Source organism: Myodes glareolus, chromosome 22 (genome assembly GCF_982192425.1).
Source record: "Myodes glareolus chromosome 22, mMyoGla1.1, whole genome shotgun sequence".
Classification (NCBI taxonomy): Eukaryota; Metazoa; Chordata; class Mammalia; order Rodentia; family Cricetidae; genus Myodes; species Myodes glareolus.
The window spans coordinates 46,214,278-46,241,846 of NC_142047.1; the positions used below are offsets into that span (position 1 = coordinate 46,214,278).

A 27,569-nucleotide genomic window follows, 5' to 3' on the forward strand; every position below is an offset into this window, starting at 1 on the left:
CACTGTCCGATCACTTTATTGTAGGAGGCGAGTTGGCACTGGATGGACTGAGACTCAGAGCAGCAGCAGAGGAAACTGTTAAGCAGGCACAGCTCACGGCACTAAAGGCTTTTGCTCAACGAGTACTAAGAATCCATATTCTCATGTTTCTCCACGGTTCAGTTCTTCATGGGTCACCTTTCATTCAAAGGGCCATAGAGACCAAAAGAAGGGATTTTTTTTCCAGCTCCCAGCCACCTTCAGGTCTCGCAGTCAAGGCATCCGGCGAACCTATTTTCCAGCTTCCTCTGGAGGGTTGGAAAGCCTCGCTCGCATGGCAATACCGTGCTCCCTGCTCCTGGTCCTCTTCTCTGAATACTGGAAAGGGGAGAGAAGAGGCAACAGGTCACACCCTCAGTTACGCAAAAATAATGAACATTTTTACTGACGAGACTCTGGTCGTTCATTCACTGACAGAGATAAGAGGCAGTGATCCCTGGGCCAACACAGACTTGCCAACAGCAGCACGGACAGCCACAGCATCAAGCTCCTCCCAGAAGTCAAGGGGCATTTTGGACAGATGCATTCTGCCCCTGGCCCCAGAAGCTCCTCTGTCTAAGTACTGGGGTCACTACCTTGAGAGCAGCCTGTTCAGATGCTGGATGGTTCTGCTGATCCAGAGTTGTCATGGTGAACCTGTATTCTCCTGTAAACTCCCCCCACCTGCCATTACTCTGCCTTCTTTAATCTTCAAGTGACTGACGGCCAATAATGACCCCTTTCCCTCTTCTTTAGCCCACATGTTACTGTTTTCTCCAAGTGTTTACAGGGTGCGGCCTTTTTCTTCTGATGCCTACAAAACAGCACTGTAACCGCAACGCTCTTTATTAAAAATTCAGAACTAGACTTGAACAACACGGTTCTCCAGCCAATGACTGGCAGACAGCGGGGAGGGAGCCTACTTCTGATACATTTCTCTAAACATTAGGAAGAGTAAGCAGCTCTTGGCGGTCACAGCCTCCCAGTGATTCCCAGAGTAATTTACAGCAGGTTAACATTCCAGGATTTCTCCATCACCAACTGTCACCACACTGGGTCCTCCACTGGCCTACTCTACACGCAGTTTCCACCTCGGAGGTCCGCAACTGCCGTGCCTGTCTGGACATCGGCCAGCAGCCATTGTAGGTTTCGGGAACAGAGTATACAGCTACTCACTTTGAAAGAGCACTTTGATTTTCTCAAATGCTTATTAACCTACATTCAGAAAAGAATGCTTTAATACACAGGTATTTATATAACATTGATAGATATTGACAGATTTTAAAAAATAAATTAATTATTCTTCCCTGGGGAAGGAGAAAGAAAGAAAATGAATCAAAACATGAGCATTTCTCAACAATGGAACATTTTTTAAGGGTCAGAGACATGGGAAGAAAGGACACAAAAATAGAGGACTTAGTAACATCTGACCAAGGACTTGATTAAATTCCTCCCCTACTCCCAAGAAAAATATGAAGATTTTCAACTTTTAAACTCCTCTACTTGCCAACAACAACCATTAAGAAGTTTCAATCAATATAATTTCAAACTAAAGATTTTGATTGAAGAACTGTATAAATTCTTTTGAATGACAGTTTTTAAAAATTACATTTATTGCTATACATAATGGCGCGTGCCTTTAATCCCAGCACTTGGGAGGCAGAAGCAGATGAATCTCTGTGAATTTGAGGTCAGCCTGGTCTACAAAATGAATTCTAAAACAGCCAGAGCTACATAATGGGACCCTGTCTCAAAAAAAAAAAAAGACATTTATTTTGCATCTGTTTATGTGTGTGAGTACACAGATGTCACAGTTTAAGGGTAGAGGCCAGAGGACAGCTTTTAGGACTTCATCCTCTCCTTCCACCATGCATGTCCCAGGGATGGAACTTAGGTGGTCCACTTGACCACAAATACCCTCACCCAATAAGCCATGTTCTCAACCCTTGAATAACAATTTTTCAAACTCTTTCCTTCATCAAATAGCTTTTCTGTAAGTTCGAGGCCAGCCTGGCCTACAGAGCGAGTTCCTGGACAGTCTCCAAAGCTACACAGAGAAACCCTGTCTCGAAAAACCAAACCAAACCAATTCAAACCAAACCAAATCAAACCAGGGAAGAAGAGATGGAGGACAGACACATAGGCTCTTCAAGCAATCTTGTAGGTGCAGGAGGCCAAGGCAACGTGGGCTCTATGAAACCCTGACTCAAAAACAAAACAGAACAAAGGGATTATTTGGAAGAAAACAATATAAAACACTATTCAAGAACACAGACAGACATGTGTTCTAGGAAAAACGATCTGATTCTGGACTGTCTGCAGCGACTAGGAGAGAAGAGTCTAAAGATGATGACACAGCAGGCCACTAAAAGCAGCACACTGGAGTAATAGTTATACTAACGTAGTTAATAAGTCTATCCCAATGTAGAAAGTCAAAATGGCCCTTGAACAAAAAGGAGGAAAGGGTAAATGCAAAGTCACTCCCAAGACATCATCAAAAGAGAACTTAGACAACAATGAGGACACTAAGAGAGACATACATAGATCTAATCTACATGGGAAGTAGAAAAAAACAGGATCTACTGAGTAAATTGGGAGCATTGGGGTAGAAGAGGAGGGGAGAGGGAGGGGAGCAGAGAAAAGTGTAGAGCTCAATAAAAATCAATCAAAAAAAAAAAAACAGAACAAAGAGGACGTTAACTATACAATGTAGGGACAGGAACAGAGAATGTGCAAATGCAATAACAGCAAAAAATAAATAAATAAAAAGGCAGCAAAGAGGCAGAAACAGGCAGACACTTTGAAAGGGGCAAGAGATACCCCAACACACTGGGGTTGAAGATGGCTCACTGGTTTGGAGTCTGTGCAGCTCTTACTGAGGACCCAATCGCGGTTCCCAGCACCCATGTCAAGCAGCTCACAACCACTTCAATCTACAGCTCCAGGGATCCAACATCTCTAACCTGTGAGGGCACCTGCACGCATGTGCAAATACCCAAACACATACACATACTTTTTAAAAAGTTCCAAACATGGAGGGATAGCAGAAGAGTCACTTTTTTATTGTTGTTGCTGTTTATTTCTGAAGACAAGGTTTCTCTGTGTAACAGCCCTGGCTGTCTTGGAACTAGCTTTGTAAACCAGGTTGGCCTCAAAATCACAGAGATCTGTCTGTCTCTGCTGGGATTAAAGACGTGCATCACCACCATCAGGTGGAGTCACTCTGAAGATCACAGGAACTACATACAGAAGAGCAGAACAGATTCGGGAGTGGAGAAGAAAGATCGAACAGAACAACGTTCACAAGCTGCAGAATGAAGCAGCATTAAACACAGGGAGATGAATAGTTTTAAGTCAACTTGACACAAGCTAGTTCATCAGAGAGGAGGGAGCCTCGACTGAGAAAATGTCTCCATGAGATGGGGCTATAGGAAAGCCTGAAGAGCATTTCTTAAATAGTGATTGATAGGGGAGGAATCAGCCTGTTGTGGGCGGTGCGATCTCTGGGTTGGCGGTCCTGGGTTCTATAAGAAAGCAGGCTGAGCAAGCCACAGAGAGGAAGCTAGCAAACAGCATCTCTCTATTGCCTCTGCATCAGCTCCTAAGACAGGCTCCTGCCCTGTTTCAGTTCCTGCCCTGACTTCCTTCAGTGATGAACTGTGATGTGGCCAAGGTATATTAGCTTGGCATTAAGCTAAATAAAATGGCATTCGGTGATCTCTTGTCAAATGACCATGGTCTCTTATGTCTTTTGTTCAATCTCCAGGCCTTTGCCCAAACTCGCGTAAGGTATGGAGGCGCGTGACCCATACCGAGAAGGGTAACACAGAATCGGATGACAGGGGGAATAAGCCCCATCCTCCCTGCTGCTTTGGTCCTGGCGTTCATCATAGCAGTAGCAACCCTAAGACAGAAGGAAACGGGAAATCCTATGAAGACAAACACAGACAACAAGTCTCTATGACATCCAATCGGAGAGTCACCAGCAGCGCTCAGGACAAGCGGGGAAGAGAGTTCACAGGAGGTTTTAGTAATGGAAACAATGGCAAAATTACTGAACTACACAGGGACAGTAAACCCAAACATAGATTAAAAGCTATAAAACTGAATACACGTGTGGGAAAACAAAGAGCAGGTGTTGGACAGAACGGCACAGGCCTTGTTTCCTGCAAGCACATGAAGGAAAACATTTTTCAAGAATCATCTCTAAATTCTAGCACACACATTTGTAATCACCCTGGATACACTCACTGGGCATGGCAGTGCATGCCTTTAACCCTAATATTCAAGAAGCTGAGGCACGAGAAATGAGTTTAAAAATCAGACTGAGCTACTAACAAAAAATGCACCCTGTATAAAGAGTTCTTCAAGTAATAAGATGACTACATTACAGTGATAAAAATTGCACAAGAGTAGAAAGCAGATATAATGCAACATAGCTTCAGATACTGTATTTAAACTTTTCGATCTGAAACTAATGTGGAGGGGCCATTCAAACACACAAACTGGAACATGGATATTTAAAATATACATACACATATACATACACACACATACACATAATCATACACACACATATTTAATCATTGCCTATTTTTAAAAGTCCTGGCTATAAGGTAACTGGTGTGTAAAACAGAAATGGAATTAACTTATTGAGCCAATGTGTGCCAGCTAAATCCACATAAAACCTGAGAGAGCTTAGAAAGGAATTCTAGACAGAAAAAAACAGAGTTTGACACAGCTTCTTGCTCTGTTTGCTGGTGGAAAGCAGAGACATGGCTCTTTAAGAGGTTTCCTGACTCAGCCTTAGCAGTAAAAAGTATGCAGTTTCATTTAAAACAGCGGCTTCCTGCCTTGCCAGCACAGACAGCTCTGAATCTTTCAGGAGGTCCTGCTACAGAGCATTTAAATGGGATTTGTGAGTAGTGTGTTACAAACTACTTAATGTTGTAACAGAGACTTGCTGTATACCTGCAACTGGGGCGGTGTGCATGCCTCACAGAGGTGGTGAATATGCCTCTGCCATGTTGGACAGGGCAGAGCCGAAGGCAAAGCAGCCTTAGTCCTAGCCATGCTGCTTAGTATTGTAAGAAGTGGTCCTGGTCAGAAAAGGGTTACAGATACATAATAAAGACAAATTCAGATGAAAAAGACCTCTAATAGGTCACAGTATGTTTAAAAAATGTACGTAGGCTTGGGAGAGAGAGAGAGAAAAAGTGTATTGAGATTTATAAAAACAAAAGCAAATGTCTTTTTAAAAAAATAAAGCAAAGTCTTTAAAGAGACAGAGTACAGAGAGTCATAGATTAAAAGATAAAGGAATACTAAGCTAAACCAACATATATATTTTAAAAGTATATTGACTTCAAAATTTGTGTCTAGGAATTTGTTGCTTTGGAAAAGAGGTTCTTCTTTTGCTTTCACAGAGGATGAGAACCTGTGGATTCCGTCCAGACTAATATGGCTTGATGGACCAAGACCACCCAAAAAGTCATTGTAAAAACCCTCAAAAATTACTTCATCCAACAAAAAGCAGAAAGCAGTTTGAAGAGAACTATGCCCAAATTTCCAAATATTGTTTATAAATGTTTACTGACATTTAAAGAGGGATATACTATATAGATGAATACTTTGCACTGGTATGGATCTTGATCTATTGCTACAAATTTAAGGTCAGTTTTGTTATATGTATATTTCTGCTCTTGATTAAGGTATCACATCTGACCGGGTGATGGTGGTGCACACCTTTAATCCCAGCACTTGGGAGGCAGAGGCAGGCAGAGCTCTGTGAGTTCAAGGCCAGCCTGGTCTACAAGAACTAGTTCCAGGACAGACACCAAAGTTACAAAGAAAAACCCTGTCTTGAAAAACAAAAACAAAACAAAACAGAAAAACCAAACTAAGACAGGGAGTAATGTTCTAAAGCTGTCCCCAAAGCAGAATTCAGGCCTCTAGCTTTAAAGGAATGTCATACAAATAAAGTTGATTTTCTGAGAGACTAAAATTATACAAAATTTAATAATGGAAACAACATAACATTCAAAAATGTTATGCTATTTAACTCTGGGCACAGTTCTTACCTCATTCTTCAAGCACTTTCTCATTTCCCGGTCAAGATCGTTGCAATGACCAAAAAATTTCAGAACGCTGTGCTAAAGGGGAGAAAGGGGTAAGATATTTCATCTTGTAATATGATAATGTCTCTGAAACACAGAACATAAACAGATGCTGCTATGGTAATGGGGTCTGCCACACCTGGCACTGGTAATAAGTAATTAGGAGTCAAGCAAAATATCTAAGGAGGCCTACCCTGCCCTCCCTCCATGGTGAATGCTTGAGGGACAGAAACAAAGACAACAGTGAACGATGAGATGACTTGGTGGGTGGAATGCTTATAAGCACAGAGACGTGAGTTACACCCACAGCATGGACATAGAAGTCGGCAGCCCAGGAAAGTGGGGACAAGGAGGTCCTGGGAACTCCCTGGCCAGCTACCTAGCTGAATCCATGAGCTCCAGGTTAGTGTGAGATCTTGTCGCAAAACAGGGCAAAGTGATAAAGACATCAGACATTGCCCTCTACACTCATGTACACACACACACACACACACAGAGAGAGAGAGAGAGAGAGAGAGAGAGAGAGAGAGAGAGAGAGAGAGACTTTTCTTAGTTTAAAAAACAAGAAAGCCTCCTACCCCCATTAAAATCTTACATAGCATAAAAGAATGGAAAAGTTTTAATCACAGGGCAGGAGAGACGGCTCAGCAGTTAAGGGCACTTGGTACTCTTCCAGGACACAAGTTCAGCTTCTATCATCAACAACAGGCAGCTCACAACAACCTGCAACTTCATCTCCAGAGGAATCCAATGCCTCTGGCCTCCAAAGATAGCCATATGCATGTTCTCTTACAGAAAAACACACAAACACATAATTAAAAACTTAAAGAGATGGACTGGAGAGGTGGCTCAAAGGTTAAGCACTGGCTGCTTTTCCAGAGGTCCTGAGTTCAATTCCCAACAACCACCTGGTGGCTCAGGACCATCTACAATGAGATCTGGTGCCCTCTTCTGGCTTGCAGGCATACATGCAGGCAGAACACCAGATACATACTAAATCTTTTTAAATAAGTAAAAGGTTTAATCACCTAAACCATCTCCCTAATTAGCACACGCCACTCCATCCCTATTAGAGGGATATGGCTTCAGTGACATAAGCAAAGACTTACCTCACTAGCAAATATTGATCCACAAAAGTTACTTAAGGGGCTGAAGAGCTAAGTCTGGTTAACAGTGCTTGCTGCTCTTGTAGAGGATTCAAATCCAATTCCCAGAACTCACACTGAGTATAATTCCAGTTTCAGGGGATCCCAAGCTCTCTTCTGGTCTCTATGGGCACCAGCACTCATGCATGCATGCAGTGTGTGTGTGTGTGTGTGTGTGTGTGTGTGTGTGTGTGTGTGTGTGTGATTTTAAAACTTTTAAAACGTTATCTATTAAAATTTTTGCCGCTAAAGCCACTTTCTCATGTGCCTCTATCCCAAAAGTTATCATCAAAATACATGAGACACATACTGCATCATTAGATGACCTGTATAGGCCACATAAATAAGCCACTAACTTATAAGAAAAGTTTATAAGAAAAAAACCTGTGTTGAGGCTGGAGAGATGGCTCAGTCCCGGCTCTTACCTTGGTCTATTCTAAGGCCTACAAGGGGTTGTAACTCCAGCTCCAGTGGATCTGCCGCCCTCTTCTGGCCTCCACGGGTAATGCATGCATATGGTGCACAAATGCACAGATAGGCAAAACACCCACACACATAAAATAAAAATAAATAAACCTCAAAAAATGTTTTTTAATCTGTCTAAAGTTCAAAGTCTGCTTTGTTGGAAGCGCAAAACTAAAAATCTCATATAGATTTCAAACCCTGTTGCCAGAACTGTGAATGCTGCATGGCAGGTGCCGAGCTGGCGCTAAGGGCCTGGGCTCTAGTAAAGTCAGGGTTGTTTGCATGCAACAATGTTTAAGGCGGGGCAGGCAGCACAGTGATCTCCAATAATGATCTGCTGTAAACGCTGAACTTGTGCCTGTAATAAGCACGGTTTTCCTTCTCCCCCTAATTATGGCTTGCGTGGGAACCAGACAACACATAATTAGGAAGCGACGCCTTGTGCTATTTCTCATTCCTCCTTCACCACCATAGAATCACTTCTCAGGTCGATGCTGCATAAACGGTCAGAGCTGTTCCAATGAACCCTTGATCAGTCCAGGATTTCCTCTCTGTTACCTAAGGGCCTTTGCAGAACAAACACTTCCTGTGTTTTCCCTAAATGACTTCTGTGACTATAAATAAACAGGGAAAGCATATTTCACCCTTTCTAATAAGAACTACAAGCTGACACTCTTAGAAATCACAGCATGGTGCTTAGTGTCTACAGCACCCCATAGGAGTATGCACACACACACATATACATCTCTCCACCCTAATGCATGTACATATGTGACCACAATTCCATCGTGTGTGGAGGCCAGAGGTTAATGTTGGTGTTTTCTTCAATCTCTTTCCACCCCATTTTTAGAGTCAGGTCTCCCCTGAACCTGGAGTTTTCCAATAAGCCTACGCTGGCTGGCTAGCAAGCCCCGGAAATCTTCCTGTCTGAGCCTCCCTAGACCAACACAGGCCAACACAGCTGCAGCCAGTTTTTCCACGCATGCTTGCCTCAGAACCACGCCCTCACACTTGCAGTTAGCATTGACCAGCTGAGCATCTCTCCAGCTGCCCCACAGACACACTTCTTATTTTAAAATCTAAGATAAAAGCTAACTTTTGACCTTTCACCTCCACGCTAGCTAAACCCAGATGAGAGTCACACTTTGTGAAGTGGAAAATGTCAGCCGAACACCCAAGGGGAACTGGTAAGAAGCATCCGTGCACGGAAGCCTCCTTGAACCTGCTAGTACTGGATGTGCATCCTAGAAACCAACCCACCGGAGTAACCGATGAGTGGGATCTGTGCACCTTTCATATAGAGAGCAGTGGACCAGGCACTGGGGAATCAGCAGTGAATGAGCGAACTCCAACCCTGCCCTCATTGCAGGGGGGAGACAGAGCGAGCCATTTCCATACAGCACTGCTGTAGTGGAGGGACACCCTGGGGGGGCCAAGAATCTGTCATCAGGAGATGCACATGGGTGGTTCTGGTTAAAAGTCAGAGATGATAAAAACAAAACAAAAAAACTGTGAATGTGGGGGAGGGGTCAGTGGGGAGGAGAGGGCAGCGGTGGGGGAGATGAGAGGAGGAGGGAGGGGATAAATAGAAAACACTGTACACATGTATGAAACTGTCAACGAACTCAATAAAATAGACATACAATTTTGATATGAATTTAAACACTTGAAGCTGAGCAGTGGTGGTGCACGCTTTCAACCCCAGCACTCAGAAGGCTACGGCAGGCAGATCCGGAGTTTGAGGCCAGCCTGGTCTACAAAGTGAGTTCCAGGACAGCCAGGGCTGTACACAGAGAAACCCTGTCTCAAAAAAGCAATAATAATGATAATAACTTTAAATACTTGAAAACTTCCCCAATAACCCAAGTACGTATCTGTTCTGCTCGCTCTCACCCTTCACGAGTGACAGCAGACGTCTGCAGAGGCTGGGGAGGAGTGGGCAGATGGAATCAGAGACGACATTGGTCACAAGACAGAAGGGGGACAGTTTAAAAAGAGCCGAGCCTGTCTGGAGAAGCTGAGCTTGTTTGTGGAACAGCTAATGCATGGAGCTAACACAGAGTGAGGTAAACAGAATTCGAAAAAAAAAAATGTTTGAGCTAGAGATTTCAGTTGCCAAAATCACAGAAGAATTTCTCCGGACGCATAGCTGAGACACAGGCTGAAGGTAGAGGCAAGACGGCCAAGGAGACGAAGCATAGTCAAGACCAAGTAAAACCAGGGAAGAGACAAGGTTGCAGAAGAGATGCTGGCCTGAAGCGGCGAGCTGGCGGAAGATGTCCACGGAGTTTAACCATGCTCTAGCCAGTGGCCTCAGTTGGTTCAGCGTCCTCCCAAGGAGCAGACAACCAAGTGAAAGAGGAGGAAGCAAACAGTCCTTCCAGTCTGCTCTGAAGCCTGGGATTACTGCAAGGTTTATGTGTTTGTGTTCTCAACAAGGGAAAGACGGGAGTCTTTCAAAATGTTAATAAAAAGACTCCCTGCAAAAGGGGGGAAATACAGAGATACGAAAATGCCCCCCCCCCCGTGGTAAAGACTATTTGTAGTGACTTTATTTCTGGGTGGTAAAGGAATGGGAGCTTCTGTTCCCTTGATGCTTTCTTGGGCTTTTCATACTGTCTACAAAGACATGTATTACTTAAATATTGCCTTTATAAGTCAGAAAAAAATAACATTAAGGGCTTGCAAGTGACTTTGAGGAAAGCAGCTGCTTTACATTCTGTATTTTAAGTGCAGATGATTTGAGTCTTGCTGACAAACGTAGGCAAAACAGGCCAGTAGATCAGAGACAGCCTGGAGATACTGACGGCCACGGAAATGACACGCGGCTGCAAAGACCACAGAAAAACCATAAAACGTGGGGAAATGATGAAAGCACAGCAAGGCAGGCTCTGTGGAGATGAAGGGGCCCTGGACTTCAAGAGGACTACAGAGCACCGCAGCATCCCTGCATGGAAAAGGACATCCACAGAGATGGCCTCGTAACACAGAAAGATTAAAACAGCCACACATATTGGGGCCAGAAGCTAGACAACTTGTCCTATCAATTAAACTGCAGAGGCAATGTGTGGTACATAACCCAGCATCCTCGGAGAGTGCAGGAAAAGGCAGAAACTTGCAGTTTTCGCAAGAATCCTATCAAAGCACACATAGGGCACGTCCCGCTCACATCTGATGCACGAGGGACCGCTAGGCTCCACTGATGCTGCTGGAGTGTGGTGCCACTCTGAGCGCAGTCTCTTACTGCTCAGCTCTGGGGTACACAGAGCACACGGAAGGCCAGTCACACTCTAACCAACAGCACCTCTGTCCTTAGCCTATGTTCAAATTATTTGACGTCAGTCATCCTTTCCTTTGGTGTGACTCATCTGGAATAAAGCTATAATTATCTGGTTCTACTCATAGCACATTTCTGAGTACAGGGATTAAAGGTATGATCACCATGCCCAGCAAAAGGTGTAACTGGGGCTGGCCTTGAACTCCTGATCTCCCTGTCTCCGACTCTGGAGCAATCATATTCGACCTGAGTAAGGGCCTGGGCTACCACTAGCTTCTCTTTATTTTAACCACTGTACACAGCACACTGAAACAGAGACTCCTAGTGCCCAAATGGAAACAGCCTGGATGACTTCCTTTCAAAGAATCATGAAAAGGAGAAAAGAACAATTTTATTTATTTGTTTGTTTTGGGTTTGGTTTTTCAAGATAAGGTTTCAATGTGTAACAGGGAACTGGCTGTCCTTGAACTCACAGAGATCCACCTGCCCTGCCTCCAGAGTTCTAGGATTAAAGGTATGTGCCAACATGTCCCGCCAGAAACAACTTTTTAGAGAGACTCTAGACTAATGACCTGGTAAGGCAGTCTTTCCCCACACTCAGTTACACACTAGTGTTTTCTTAGAATCTGTGGGATTATTTTTGACATTTAAATCCCTGACCCACTAGAACAGATTCATAGGTCTAGTATGAAAATCTAATTTTAACTTTTTCACTCGACTATGTAATTGTTCCAGTGTCATCTATTAAAAAATCCATTTGAGGGGGCTGGAGAGACGGCTCAGAGGTTGAGAGCATTGGCAGCTCTTCCAGAGGTCCTGAGTTCAGTTCCCAGCAATGACATGTTGGCTCATAGCTACTTATAATGGGGTCTGATGCCCTCTTCTGGAATGCAGGTGTATCTGCAAATAAAGCACCATATACATAAAATAAAATCTTTAAAAAAGTTTTTTTTTTTTTTTAAAAAAATCCATTTGAAATCCTCCAACTCTGTGTGTAAATGGGGGAAACTGGTCTTAAAAACCAGCCTGGGCAGAACACAGGAGAAAGTCATCGTAAGATGGCAAAGATCTAGGGCATCAAGGTGAGTCCTGCGTTTGCCTGGATAGAGAACACTGCCCTGGGGAAGCTGAGGAGCGTGGCTCCGAGTAGTTGGCTTTGTCAGCTAGGGAGGGGACCACGTGGAACTGCCACACCTATCAGCTGACACATCACGAGGCTGCAGTAAGTACAAAGAATTACACACAGAATCAAAGGCTGAAAGCAGCTAAGAATCCATGGCGTTCTTACAAGACAAACAGAAGAGACCTCACTAATACCCAGGCAGGAGAGAATCTACTAGTATAGTACAGTACTAGGCTCACACTGAATTTAGCTACTCCAGACAAGTCCTAAAAACTCTCAACACACCTAGCCAGCAGATTTCAATCCTGCCAAAAAAGAAAAAAGCTAAAAAAAAAATCCAAACCCAAGTGTTCAACAGCAAATGAAAAACACTTAATAAACAATGTTCAAGTGATAGGCTAATTCTAAAACTTCTAAGGAAGGGAAAAGGTTCTAAGCAGGAAGGTGGTGGTGGTGCAGGCCTTTAATCCTAGCATTCCAGAGGCAGAGGCTGAGGCAGGAGGATCTATGTGAGTTCAAGGGCCAGCCTGGTCTCCATCGTGAGTTCCAGGACACCTAGGACTGTTACATAGAGAAACCCTGTCTTGAAAAACCAAAAGAAAGAAAAAGGTTCTAGAATAGCCAAAAACAACTTTTTAAAAAGACGTGGTTGCATTTCAGGCCAGTCACAGGCCTACACAGAGACTCTCTCTCTAAAAGGAAAGGACACAGCTGGATTATGGGTTAGAGACAACGTAAGGCAAACAGCATTCAAGGCTGTGGGACTCTGGTATTAAAAACAAATATACCAAGAGAGCTCAGGAGGAAAAAGGGCACGCCCCATAAAACTGACAATATACATTTAGTGCCCCAACATCATATAAAAAGCTGAGTCTGTAATCCCAGTACCACTAGGGTAACGTGGGAGGCAGAGACACCTTGGGCCAGAAGCTGACTCACCCACCACAATGGCAAAAATGAGAGATCCTGCCTCAAAACAAGATGAAAGAAAAGAACCAACTGCTTCAAGTTGTCGGCTGCTTCTACACACGTACCCACATGCACGTGGATGCACACACATGCACACACATACAACAATATTTTCGAAAATTGAGAAAATTATTGTGGTTGTTTGAAAGAAAATGGTCTCTAAAGGGAGTGGCACTACTAGGAGGTGTGGCCTTGTTAAAGGAAGTGTGACACTTTGGGGGTCTCTTTGAGTTCTCTTTTGCTCAAGCTTCCTAAAGTGTGACCATCAGTCAACTTCCTGTTGCCGGCAAGATGTGGGACTCTTAGCTCCAGCATCACATCTACCTGATGCTATACTCCCCACCATAATGATAACGGACTGAACCTCTGAAACTGCAAGTGAGCCCCTGCAATTAAACATGAGAGTTGCCAGTGTCATGGCGTCTCTCCCCAGCAATAGTAAACCCTAAGACAGTTATTTTGTTTATTTAATGATAATCCCTCGTGTAGTTCAGGCTGGTCCTGAACTTATATGTTGGAAGAATGACTGAACTGCTGATCCACCTGCCTTCACTGCTTTAAATTAGTGATTCTAACCTGTGAGTTGCAACCCCACAAGGGTTGTACATCAGATATTTACATTACAATTAGTAACAGCAGCAAAATCACAGTTATGAAGCAGCACTGAAATACTTTATGGCTGGGGTCGGCACCGCATGAGGGACCGTACTGACGGGCGCAGCGCTGGGGAGGCCGAGAGCACCGCTCTGAAGGCCATGATTACAGACGGGCACCAACGCTGCCATTTCCACAGTACTGGGGACTGAACTCCCAGCACGTGGGCCACTGAGCTACAGCCTCAGCCCCTTAAAAAGATGACAAAGAGAAACAATTAAAAGAAAGAGAAAGAGAGAGAAAGAGAGAGAGAGAGAGAGAGACACCAGACGTAAGAATGAGTGGGCAGACTAAAAGCCAGAGACACACTTATTCCAGCACAATCAGGTGATTTTTGAAGACAAATGGGGGGAGGGGCAGTGTCCCTAGTGGTATCAAGGCAACTAGGTATCTATGAGCAAAACAACAAACTTAAAAAAATCACACCTTACACCAAACTTGAAACTAAGCTTCATTCACCAGAGACCTACATATAAAAGCAGAACCATATGACTCTAGTAAAAACAGGAAAATCTTTGTGACCACAGGGAACACAAAAAGATCCTTAGGACAGCCTTAAAAAAAAAAAAAAAAAAGGCAAACTATAAAAAAAGTAAATATGACCTTACCAATTTTTTTTTTAAGTTTCCCTTTGAAATGCCCCTTTAACAAAATGAAGACAGGCTGGATAGTGGTCGTACGTGCCTCAGTACTTGGGAGGCAGAGATAGGTGGATCTCTGTGAGTTCGAGGCTAGTCTGGTCTACAGAGAGAGTTCTAAGACAGGTTCCAAAGCTACAGAGAAACCCTGTCTTGAAAAAAAGAAAAAAAGGAAGAAAATTAGGACAGGGTTGATGGTGCACACTTTTAATCCCAGCACTCGGGAGGCAGAGGCAGGTGAGTCCCTATGAATCCAAGGTCGGCCTGGTCTACATGGTAAGACCCCATCCTAAAAGACTGGCAATACCAGAATGGAAAGAAGTAACATAAGACTTGGATGCCAAATCATTAAAAAAAAAAAATTAGAAAACTCAAAATTTTAAATATAAGGGAAAGATAGTATAAGTGGTCAAAATGAACAGGAAAAATAATCTTAAAATCATTAGCCATTGGAGAAATACACTCTTAAAACAAAAAAGAGACATGACTACATTCTCGTGAGTTGGCTGAGATTACAACACTTCTCACAGTGCTGGTGGGAACACTAAACAGCACACAGTGGAGAGTGGAGAGTCTGAAGTTTCTTATAGACACCACACAGTCTGGTCATTCCGTTTCTATGCATTCATCCAAGATAAATTAAAAGATCGCCACACAACTGCTTGTAAACACAGCTCACAGCAGCTTTACTGAAAACAGCACAACTCCAAACAAGGCCAATGTCTCCCAGCAAGGAGATACGCTGCAGACTGCCCAGACAATGCACCAATCCCTGAAAGAGGAGCCTGCGAGCCAGCAGCACAGCCAACAGGACAGAGGCACAAGGCGAGGATACAGAAGGATACATTTAGCAAATGCCATAGCAGCAAAGCCCCCTACAATGACAGAAAAGGTAGTGCTGAGTTCCCGAGGCCGGTGTGAACCACACTGCAAACTGCGAGGCACTAGCGGGAGTATTGGATTGTAGTTGTACTGACTGCAACATGGTGGCAAAGGCTGGTCAAACTCATTAAATTTTACACTTAAGATTATAAATATTACTATTTATATATGTACTAACGATGATAATTTTTAATTATCTTTGGTTCTAGAATTTGATTTTTTACCTTTTCTGTATGAAGTGTTTTAGAAACAAAAAGCAGAACCAAATGCTTAAAATTATTCAAATTTATAGCAGTCTGGGACCAAATGTTAATAAACAAATAACAAACATGTAACGCAGAATAACTTTTTCAAATGACATTTGTATGTGTCACGTGCACACGCAAGCGTGGGTCAAAGCACAGCTTTCGGGAGTTCTGGGGTCAAATGCAGGTCTTCAGGCTTGGCAGCAAATGCTGTTACTGAGCTACCTTGTCAGCCCAACAAAGAATATTTAAAAGCAAGGACTGAAACTCCTGACTCTTAATCACTAAGGCAAAGAGCACAGAAGAAAAGATGGCATCCCATGTCCAGCATTATAGCCCAAGGACCCTCAATGACAAGAGAACTGTCACCCTATGAAGTCTCACGGGCCCTGTCAGCCCCGGTCCTTTTCTGTCCTTGCCTACACGTCACCACACACGGCAGGGAAATGATCCGCACTACATCAGCACAAGCAGCTCCTTTTTAAATAACACTTGACAGTGTGATTTTAAAACCCGTAAGTTGTGTTTCACTTACATTAACTGGTTCGTTTTCCAGTTAGGAAGAGTGCTTAATTCTTTTTTGTTGTTGTTGTTGTTTGTTTTCAGACAGGGTTTCTCTATGTATATCTAGTTGTCCTGGAACTCACTCTGTAGACCAGGATGGCCTCTAACCCAGACATCCGCCCGCCTCTGCCTACTGAGAGCTGGGATTAAAGGTGTGCGCCACCACCTCCCAGCATAAGAGTGCCTAATTCTTGATCCACATATATGTTGTGTGAATTGTTTACCCAAGTATGTTGTCATCAACAGCATTCTTTGACCCAATACAACATCTGTCTGCAAAGACTGTAGGCATTACATATTACCATTCTTTGGGTCCTAATCTCACTCATCTGAGTGGCAGTCACTATTACTAAATGTGATGTGTCTACAGTTTACATCATCATGAGATAAATAAAAGCACAATGTTAAAGAAAAACACTAATAATTCACAAAACCATTAAAATTACCAAATATTCAACATCTGCCAAAAAAAATGCCAACTTGATTTAATGTAGTCTCCATATGGGCTCATTTTTTACTTTCCATTCTACCAAGTGTTAAGTAAATTCATCAAATCTGGCCAATCAAAAACTGGAGCTTGCTAACATAAACTTACATAAAGGAGCAGACTACCTTAGGATGATGCCACATGGTCAGGGATTGGAGGTGCACTAAATGTCCCAGCATCCTTCAGTAGGGAAGCGACACTTCTCCCTGTAAGAACATGCATTCCAACTACTGCACACGACTACATAGGACTGCACGGGCTCTACCTTGCCAGTAATAAAGAACATGGAATCACACACACAAGCTTCAAGCAGTTCACTCCTGTTACTAATAACACACTGCCCCTGTCCCTTTGTGCTATGGGAAAACACTTTACATTAGCATTGTACCTAAGCTTCACTTGTGCGTTAAGGTCACTCTTCTGAATCCTTACGTTTTTGTGACATTCCTTAAGCAAGTTAATCAAGATGTTGCATTCCTCGGTGTGCAAATGTGGCGATAAGTCAGGATGCATCTTTAGGAGGACGAATAAATGCAGGGCGACCTGTGAACACAAGAATTCCTTGAGTATGCATGAATATACTTGTATTTTCAATGAGAGCAGGCAAATACCTTTATCAGAATCAAGTGTCAACCATGAACCAAGTGTCCAATGTGAGCCTCAGCTCCTTTACAGAGACGGAACAGCCAGCATGTTCCCTGGATTTAGAGCCTGCAGGTCCCTTGGAGGAAGAGCAGTCCCTCCCTCAGAACACTTGCCTACATCAACAGCTGGACTTTAAAAACTTTGCTTATATGCCAGGAACTGATTACAACTCATCTTATTCAGGTGAAAGTTTAGCAACTAGGAGAATTGGTCATTATTTCTTTTAAATCATAGGCTCCTCTGAGAGAGTTTTAAAGGGCCATAAGGCAGTCTCATATTAGTGTGAATTAACTCAGACTGCTTTTTAACATCTGGCTGAGAAAACTTAGCTAACTGATGAAGTGAGACAGTAAGTAGTTTTCAGATTTCACAGAGCTGTGCACAAAAGGAATCACTGCACCGAAAACAAAAATCGAAGATCCCAGGAATTAGTTTAATGGGTCAACCACAAAAGAGAAAATTAACAACCAAGATTAAGAAAATAAATGGTTTTAAAATGTCTGCTATAGTGATATAGTGTTACCCTATTTTTTAACTACACTTTTTAACTCAGAACATGACCAAAAGAACCATTTAATTGTTTTAATCTTAAAAGCTCTCTCTCAAAAAAAAAAAAATTAGAACTACCCCAGATCTATTAAGAAAGCCACTGTCAGCCAGGTGTGGTGGCACACAACGTTTAGGCCAGCACACGGAAGGCCGAGGCAGGCAGATCCCCATGAGTTGGAGGCCAGCCTGGTCTACAGGGTGAGTTCCAAGACAGCCAGGGCTACACAGAAAAACTTGTCTTGAAAAACTAAAAAAAGGAAGGAAGGAAGGAAAGCAGGCAGGCAGGCAAGCTATTGTTATCAGGTACGGTGGTGCACTCCTTTACTCCCAGCACTTAAGAAGCAGAGGCAGGTGGCTCTCTGAGTTCCAAACCAGTCTGGTCTATGAAGAGAGTTCCAGGACAACCATGGCTACACAGAGAAACTTTGTCTCTCTCAAACCAACCAACCAAACAAACAAACAAAAAGAAAGCTGAGGGGGGGAAAAAAAGGAAGGGGTGCTGAGAGACGGCTCAATAGGTAAGAGGTATGAACTTGCTGTCCTTACAGAACTCGAGTCCCATTCCCAGCCCACAGCAGGCAGTTCACAAGGGCTGGAGAGGCTGTAAAGAAACTGGTGAGACTGTGACCCTTGTACACTGCTGGTGTGACACAAAATGGTGTGGCCACCCTAAGAGTCATCTAAACATTCAAAACATTTCCTATGGACCCACACCTGCAATCTCAGCTCTCAGAGGCAGAGGCAGGAGAAACAAGCTTAAGGTCAATCTGATACAGTTAGTTGCATAGCAAATCTCAGGACAGCCTAGGCTACACAGCAAATCTCAGGACAGCCTAGGTTACACAGCAAATCTCAGGCCAGCCTAGGCTACACAGCAAATCTCAGGCCAGCCTAGGCTACATAGCGAATCTCAGGACAGCCTAGGCTACATAGCAAATCTCAGGACATCCTAGGCTACGTAGCGAATCTCAGGACAGCCTAGGCTACAGCCAAGGCTACATAGCAAATCTCAGGACAGCCTAGCCTACATAGCAAGACTGTCTCAAAAAGGGAATGAAATGGACCAGCTTCATCAGTGATGGGTACTTCCTGCACACGGCAGCTCACCAGTAGCCACACCAGGTGGCTCACAACCACCCGGAAACTCCAACTCCAGGGGATCTGATGTCTTTCTCAGATTCTGCAGGCTCTTACACTCAAACACACACAACCCACACACAGAGAGACACATAAAGTTAAAAACTTCCAAAACTATATTAAGGCAAAATATACTTGGTATTTCTAACACACAATCTCTTTTACAATGAAGTACTGGTTACCTTGAATATTGTTGAACGCTGTACTGACAGTGAAAGGCAGGAAGGCTGTGTGGGCACTCACCATTAACGTGCACACCTGGAAGCACACTGAGTCTCAGGAACACCTGAAGCCCTGAACTAGAACTAGTGGCTAAATAGCAGGGATGCTACAGCTCTAACACAGCCACCAGTGACCTCTTCTGATCTGCTAGACTAGAGTCGGGGCAGCACAGAAGTAATGACACTTGCTGGCTTAGCGAGCATTCTATTTCCCAGAAAAAAGCCAAGTTTGACTTCACACTGTGTGTGTCTGTGTGTGTGATGTATTCCTCTATAGAAAGCAAGAGCATCCTGCACCACCTCGTCAGCACTCACAAATCTCTCACAATAGCCGCCTTCTAGCAACCCCATGCCCGGCGAACAGTAGCAAATGCTTCTGCCAGTCTCTTGGCTGCTAACTGTCTTGGTGCCTCGGGCATAACTTCTTCCCGAGCTTCAGCTCCTTTACTCCTCTCTTCCCGCAGTTCCAGCAGCTCCTCACTGGAGCTCTGCGGCCTTGCCTCTGGCAAGGCCTCATACACATCTTCCTCATCGACACTCTAGTCCAGCCATTTCTACCGCCAACATCTTGTTACTGAGCACATAAACAGTATCTTGGTCAAAGCCTCGCGTGAACTCACAGACATCTTCAGAACTCTCTTCCAGATGCAGTTCATACACTGTTGGGTGACTTCTCCCCATGCGGCAGCCATAGTCTGGATCGCGCTTAGGATAGTAAAACCTCTCCAGAGCCCTAGGAGTGTTTGCAAAGACTCACTGGCTTCCTTGGTCTGTGCAGATGCCTGGCATAAACCATGCACTTTGAATACAGATATCACACCCTGGCCCATTCAGTATAAAAGCATGGAGGTGTTCAGCAATGGGCACAACACTCCACATCAGGATGCACAGCAGTCATGTGCTGTGGATGTCTGGGAGCATCATCTAGGATCAGAAGAATCTTGAATGGGATGCTGCTTTGCCTACAACATCTCTGACTTGTGGAATAAGAGTTCAGAAACCAATCTTCAAACAAGGCTGATGTCACCCAGACTTCCTTGTTATGGTGATAGTAAGTAAACAGGAAGTGTGTGCTTCTCACATTCTTGAATGCTCTAGGATTCTCCAAATGGTAGATTAGAAAATGTTTTAATTTGAACCCTGCAACATTTCCTCCTAAGGCAGAGTTACATGGTCTCTGGATCCCAGTATTACCTTGGATTCTTGATGAGCATAGGCATACTCAGGCATACACTTCCAGGACAAGCTTAGTTCACCAACATTACACATCTGTTCTGGGAAGTATTTCTGATCCACAGCTACCCTAAGAACTCTTCCTTAAAAGCTTCAGCACATTCAATGCCAGCAGTCACTGCCCCACCACTGACCCTTTTTGCGGCACAGGAACCACCCAGGCTTGTGGTAAACATCTGTGTGTAGGAACCATCAGCGTGCTCTCTGAGCATGTTGGAAAGCCTTCTTGCCTGAGCCTGGATCACCAGCAGGCTGAGTGGCATGTGCCTCTACACTTGCTCTTCTGTCCACCCCACAAGTAACTCTTCTTGATGATCAGCCCAGCTCTCCTAGTGATGACAGTGGACTTAACAAGCTAATGATTCGCTGCCTCATGGATTCGTTTATCTTTCAAGACGGTTCATACTGTGGACTGAGAAAGTCCTGACCCCCGTGAGATGATACACTGGCTGGCCACCTTTGTGCTGGGCAATTATTTTGAGTTTCATCTCCAGAGCAATCTCCCTCCCTCTTCTTTACACCAGCAGGATACACAGGTGGGCATTTGGTAGGCATGACGGGATGCAAAACTACAATAACCAAAAGCACTAACAACCCAGACACTGTAACACTTTTCCTTGTGACCCTGAGGCTGACTTGGAGCTATAGCTGGCCACGAGCTGTGACCTGCCATAAGCTATCACACATCATCAGTTAGGAAAAAGACCAAATGCAACATTTGACTGCAGGTTTCTACTGACTGTGCATTGCTTTTGCAGCATTATCAGTCAAACCACCTTTATATTAGAATGTCTGTAATCAGAAAGTCAGACAGTACCGAGCAGGGTTAGGTTAGGTGGAGGAGTAATGAACTCATGCACCACTATCGAAGATATATGCAAATCCTTAAAGAGACGAAGCAGAACCCACAGGCTTACTGTTGCTCAGCCTCTGCACACCTAGGCACCTACCCAAGAAAGGAAAGCCTAAGTGTGGTGATATTCTGTTTGCTCTCTCTGTGTTCTAACAAATAAAGCTTGCCAGAAGATCAAAGAGTGGAGCTAGTCACTAGCTAACCATAAAGGTTTGTACAGACAAACAGGAAGTGATATGGCTGGGAGGAGAGAGGACTATAAGGCGGGAGGAGACAGGAGTTCAGTTCTTTTTCAGCTGAGGATTTAGCAAGGTAAGAGTTGGCTGTGGCTTGCTCCTTTGTCCCTCTGATCGTTCAGCATTTACCCCCTATCTGGCTCCAGGCTTTTATTAAGACCAATTAGAACTTGTGTAACAAATGACACCTAACTTTCAGCAAACTACAACCACATAAAACCCGAGAGAACTTGGGGAGGGATTCTAAACACAAAAGAACAGAGTCAAGCACGGCTTCTTGGTAGCAGCATTTTCTTGGATGGGCTCTGTTTAGAGACAAGCAGAGGTGTAGCTCATTTAAGAGAGGCTTCCTGACTCATTGTTAGCAGCAAAAACCAAGTAGTTCCTCAGCTTCTGCTACCAAACACTTAAAGGATGTTTTTGGGGTTTTGGTTTTTTTGTTTGATTCTGGTTTTTGTTGTTGTTTGTTTGTTTTGTTTTTGTTTTCTTCAAAGCAGAGTTTCTCTGTGTAGCTTTGGAGCCTGTCCTAGAATTCACTCTGTAAACCAACCTGGCCTTGAACTCACAGAGATCCACCTGCCTCTGCCTCCCTCCCAAGTGCTGGAATTAAAGAAGTGCACAACCATCGCCTGGCTTAAATTGTGTTTATAAGCATCCTGCGGCTCTTGTACACTGTTAAGATTGTTGCTCATTGGTTTAATAAAACAACTGGCCATTAGTAAGGCAGGAAGTACAGATGGGGTGATCAGACTAGGAGAATTCTGGGAAGAGGAAAGGCAGAGAGTCAGTTACCAGCCAAATGCACAGGAAGCAAGATGAGAATGGTGCACTGAGAAAAGGCACCAAGTCAAGCAGCTAAACATAGACAAGAATTATGGGTTAATTAAGTTGTAAGAGCTAGTTAGTAATAAGCCTGAGCGATAGGCCAAACATCTTACAATAAATATCAACTTCTGTGTGTTTATTTGGGACTGGATGGCTGTGGGATCAGGTGGGACAGAAACTTCATCTACATCTAAGCTCACACTCACACTAAGACATGTGTGAACATATGCAAAAGCACTATTCTTTTATTAATATAATTTTAGTTTTGTTTTTAAAAATAAGACTCTCATCAGGTAGCCCTGGCTGGTCTAAAACTGACAATGTAAGATCAGAATGGGCTGGATCTCAGATATCTACATGCTTATTGCCCCAAAGACAGGGACTAAAGGTGTGGACAGCTGGGTAAGAAAGTTAGCTTTAAGAGTTAAGCCTGGGAATATAAAGCTACCAATGTCTAATAAGCAGGTGAATATTTAAACAAATGTGGTTTAACGATACAATAGAATACTCATTAGTTACATGTTCTAATCCTGATGAAAGCCCTATTCTGGATGAAATCCAGACACCAAAAGACTATATATTGAATGTCTATTTTCAGACAATATTTACAAAAAGTTACATTCATGTTCACAGAAACAAAAATCAAGCCACTGGTTGTACAGGACTAAAGATGAAAATGAGGGTTAATTTGTAAATGGACACAAACAAATCTCGTAGAGCAGCGGTTCTCAACCTGTGGGTCAAGACCCCTTTGGAGCCACATATCAGATATCCTGCACATCAGATATTTATGATTCATAACAGTAGCAAAATTATAGTTATGATGTAGCATGAAATAACTTTATAGTTGGGGGTCACCACAACATGAGGGACTGTACTAAAGGGTCACAGAATGAGGAAAGTTGAGAAGCACTGCCTTAGAGTAATGAAAATGTTCTAAAAATGGGTCCTGGTAATGGCTGCACAAGTCTACAAACTTATTAATATCACTAAATTCGTTTACAATGGGCAAATTTTATGGTAGGCACATTTTATACAAAAATTTTTACATAAAAAAATCTGAGAAATGTATGTGTGTGTGTAAATATGTGTGTGTATCTGAAATTCTCAAACTGCCCACCTCATTCCCAACAAATACAAAAGCAAACCTAAATAAATAATTCCCAAGTACTAAAGCAAAGCCACTATCTTAAGTTGCAATTAAGTTGCTCACTGTTCAATTCAGTAACTACTAAACACACATACATACCACATCTAAAGACCACAAATCAAGCAGTCCCACCCAGCTAAGTATTTGAAATGGAAAACAGAAACACAGCCACGTTCAGGTTTTCTTTGCTCTGCACTGACTACATGTCGTCTTAATGACACAAACTATATGCCTCAGAAGTGTGAAGTCCGACATAGTTCATCAATGTAAGTCATCGGCTTATGTTACGGTGTTAATCACCAGAAGCGATCATGTATAGTAATGTGATAGAATGTACAAGGGAGTTAATCTTGTTTTCATCTCACTTATTTTTTTCTGAAAGTACACGGATTTGCCACCTAGAAAATGATTTGAACGTTTTGTTTCAAAATGTACTTGTCAAAATATTTTTGCACATTTTGATCAAGCAGTCCTCAAATTCGTTCCTTCACGGTTCAAATGCAAATTTAAGACGTTCAGAAACAGCTTTTCTAATTAGCAAAGCAGACACATGGTCTCCAACTTTTGATGGCCCACCTTACAATTTCTCGACTTCAATTCATGGAAAGATGACACACATTCGGAACCTGTTATTCTGACCTGAAGCTTTTCATAGGTTAGCAACATACAGACCAATGCCGTCCTGTCTCATGGTGCTGAGCAGTGTGAACCAGTGCTAGCCCCAGAGTTACACAGTGTAGAGAAACTACCAATGCACTAAAGTATACTGGGTGGCTACTACTTTTTTGAAGGATTACGTTTTCTGTTTTCACACTCTTTTCATGTTTGGAAAATGCATATGCGTGTGTATGCATGAGTGGTGAGCCCACAAGTGTTATAAATAAATGTACAGCTGACATCTATTGGACTAATCCATGGGAAGTGTGTATGTACACATCCCCTTGGACTAACCCGTTTTTACAGAGCTAAGGGAAAACATGTCTTTTGGATAAGTCACTGTCAATTCTGTAGAAATCCTTTGACAACATGGCATTTCTGCCTTCTATAGTATCCGAGCAGGATATAAAACTAACTTTTACCAGCAAGGGTAACTGGATACCTTCCCCACAGAGTGAAGCCCTGATATGAAAGTATTCACTCAGTCAAACCTTTATTCTTAGAGCCAAAACCTGCTCCCCCACAGACTTTCTTTATTAACAGTACTCACTGAAAAGAAAAGAGCCCCCTACAGGAGGTAATATGTCTGCTCTAACAGCAGACCCAGGAAGGGGTATCTACTGGGTCTTTTGCTGACTTAACAGGCTACTAATTAATATTCTGTATTTACCGGGGAAGTAAAAATGGGGTCTTCTCATTGCTTAACCTAGATGGCTATTTGAGAGAATAAAATATTTACTTTGTTTTCTCCTACTCTTGGCAAGAAGAATGCTATTTAAACCGAAACCCTAAACACTCAACTTTACCTAACAAATTCCTTGCTTGAGCACCAGATGGCACCTTTTTAAAAATAAGGAGACTCTAGCATGTGGAAAAGCATGCTAATAAGGCAGAGGGCATTATAAGAGGTGAGCTCTCTCTATTTTAATGCCATGTTTCTTTTAGAACAGTGTTTCTCAACCTGTGGGTCACAACCCCATCACATCAGATACTTACATTAGGACTCACAACAGCAGCAAAATTACAGTTAGGAAGTAGCAACAAAATAATTTTATGGTTGGGGGTCACCACAACATGAGGAACTGTAGTGAAGGGTCACAGCATGAAGGAGGCTAAGAACCACTGCTTTAGGAAGATTTTGCTATTGTGTGGCTGCCTAAAAATAAATGTACACTACAGTTGCCGTTAGCTTAAAATAAGCAAGGGGCTGGAGAGACACTCAGTGGGTGATGCCTGTAACCTTTAATGTGGAGATGGAGATAGGCAAGACCCAGGGGGCTGCTCAAAGGCCAGTCAACCTAGCCAACATAGCAGGCGTACACAGGTCAGTGAGAGGCCGGGTATCAAGCCAGTAAGGCAGGGAGTGACAGCAGACTTGACCGGACTGAGGTCACTCCCAACCCTGCAATACACACATACAAACACACACACAAAACTAAAAACAGAATTAACTAAGGCCAGCAAGTTGGCTCAGCGCACAATGACTTGAGGTCAGACTTCCGAACTCACATGACGGAAGGAAAAAACTGACTCCAACAAGCATCCTCTAACCTACCTACCTACACACACACACACACACACACACACACACACACCAATATGGTGGTGATGGTGGACACAAAATACAAGTTTAAAAGAGAGGTCATGACTCTGAGATTTGAAAAAAATAATAAAACACTAAAAACAAGGAGAGAAGTTATCTTCAGTCTGAAGATTTGTTCTCTAGCAAAACTGGAAAATCTACCTTTAATGCTTTTTTAATATCTTTTTTTTTTAAAGACAAGGTGCCAGGTAGACCTTGAACTCCTCCTCATCTCCCCGTCCACACCTCCTGAATACTAAGACTATTGATGTGTGCTTGCTGCCTGGTCTAGTTTGATGCAACATTAAGGGTCAGTCCAAGGGCTACCTGCACACTAGGCAGAGCACTCTACCAACTAAGCTACACCCCTGCTCCTTAAAAAGCCTACATGTTTGGCCCATGAGATGGCTCAATAGAAAAAGGGCACTGCCAAACCCAAAGACCTGGGTTTGGCCCTTGGTACGTATATGGCAGAACATACTCCCACAAGTTGTCCTCTGACATCCACACACGCACCATGGAATCACTTGCCCCTCACACACACACACACACACACATCGATCACACCTCAGCTATCACCCTTAGGAAAAATAACAGTCACATGGCCCACTACTTTGAACTTCATCAAACTGCTTCTCAAGAACTAGGCCTCCTCTGCATCCTTCTGGAACAATCTGCTACCAGTACCAGGTCGGCAGGTAAGCATTCTGCCAAGTCAAGGGGAATTTTAGAAAAATCATCATCATCATCAGTCCTCACGCTCATAACTGAACAGAAGCTAGTGAGGGAGTAGTCTAGTAAGTGTATATAGTGAAATGCCCAAAAAAATGTTTGCTGAATGCTGAAATTTACTATTGAAGGGGATGAAAAGAGACTCATTTTGACTTTGCTCAACCAAACCAATACAAAGGGTTAAATGTACAAGACAGAACGGGTGTCACAAGCGAATCCCTTTTGCCAATGTAAAGTTGTAGACATTTAAAGCGGGTTTAGTTACTGACACAAGTCTCATGTAGTCCAGCCTGGCTCGAACTCCCTATGTACCTAAGGATGACACTGAACTCCTGACCCTGACCCCTGCCTCCACCTCCCCAGTGCTGGGATTAAGGAACAAGCCACCATACCAAGCTTGGTGTGTGTGTGTGTGTGTGTGTGTGTGTGTGTGTGTGTGTGTGTGTGTGTGTGTGTGTGTGTCTGAGAGAGAGAGAGACAGATTTCGCAAAGTTTTAGCAGAGGTTTCTAATATTTCGACTCTACATACATCTATTGTAAAAACACAATCACAATGGTCCTCGAAGCCTATAAAACGGATACGAAACGTAACTTTCCTTGCCCAGCGTACCGTGGGGGATCACCAGCCAGTTAACTGACTTTTCTGTACAAGAACTTTCACGGCAGCCAAAACGCACACTACCAGATGCCCGTTTCTGCAGGCTGATCCCTAGACGAGCGTCACGCATCTCCAAAAGGGCTGAGACAGGGGACGCGCACTCTATAAGACGTATGCTCCAGCTCGCAAAGCCAAGAGCGGCCGCGAGCTGTCACACTCCGTAGAGGGTCACGGCCGCGGCTCACCAACCAAGGTTGGTGCAGCCAAGGTTGGCTGGAAGTGTCCCCAGCCAAGGTCCAAGGACAAGGACGTGGGTGCACCCCAGCCGCCTCAGCATCCCGCCTAGCGCGGCGGAGGAAGCCGAAGAGCTGTGTCTTCGCGCCGCAGGCTCCCAGAGGCCCCAAAGCTGAGGCCCGCCCGACACTCACCGCCACTCGGCCCCCTCGGAAAACACTGAGAGAAAAGTCACGGACTTAGAGCACGCAGCTCCACGGAGCGGACGGCCCTGCCCCGCCTCTCCGCGCATGCGCCGCCCCGCCTGGACCGAGCCACTGTCCGAGGCTAAGGG

At 43.7% G+C, this 27,569-nt stretch overlaps 1 protein-coding gene across 1 annotated transcript; it reads right to left on the reverse strand.

Moving 5' to 3' along the window:
- Positions 1-27,562, reverse strand: Cmc2 (C-X9-C motif containing 2). Its single transcript, XM_048437347.3, is given in 5 exon segments — positions 1-357; positions 6,099-6,170; positions 17,016-17,126; positions 27,430-27,453; positions 27,456-27,562. Coding segments are annotated over 5 exon segments (366 nt in total). The 5' UTR covers positions 27,528-27,562; the 3' UTR covers positions 1-270.
- Positions 27,563-27,569: the final 7 nt, after the last annotated feature.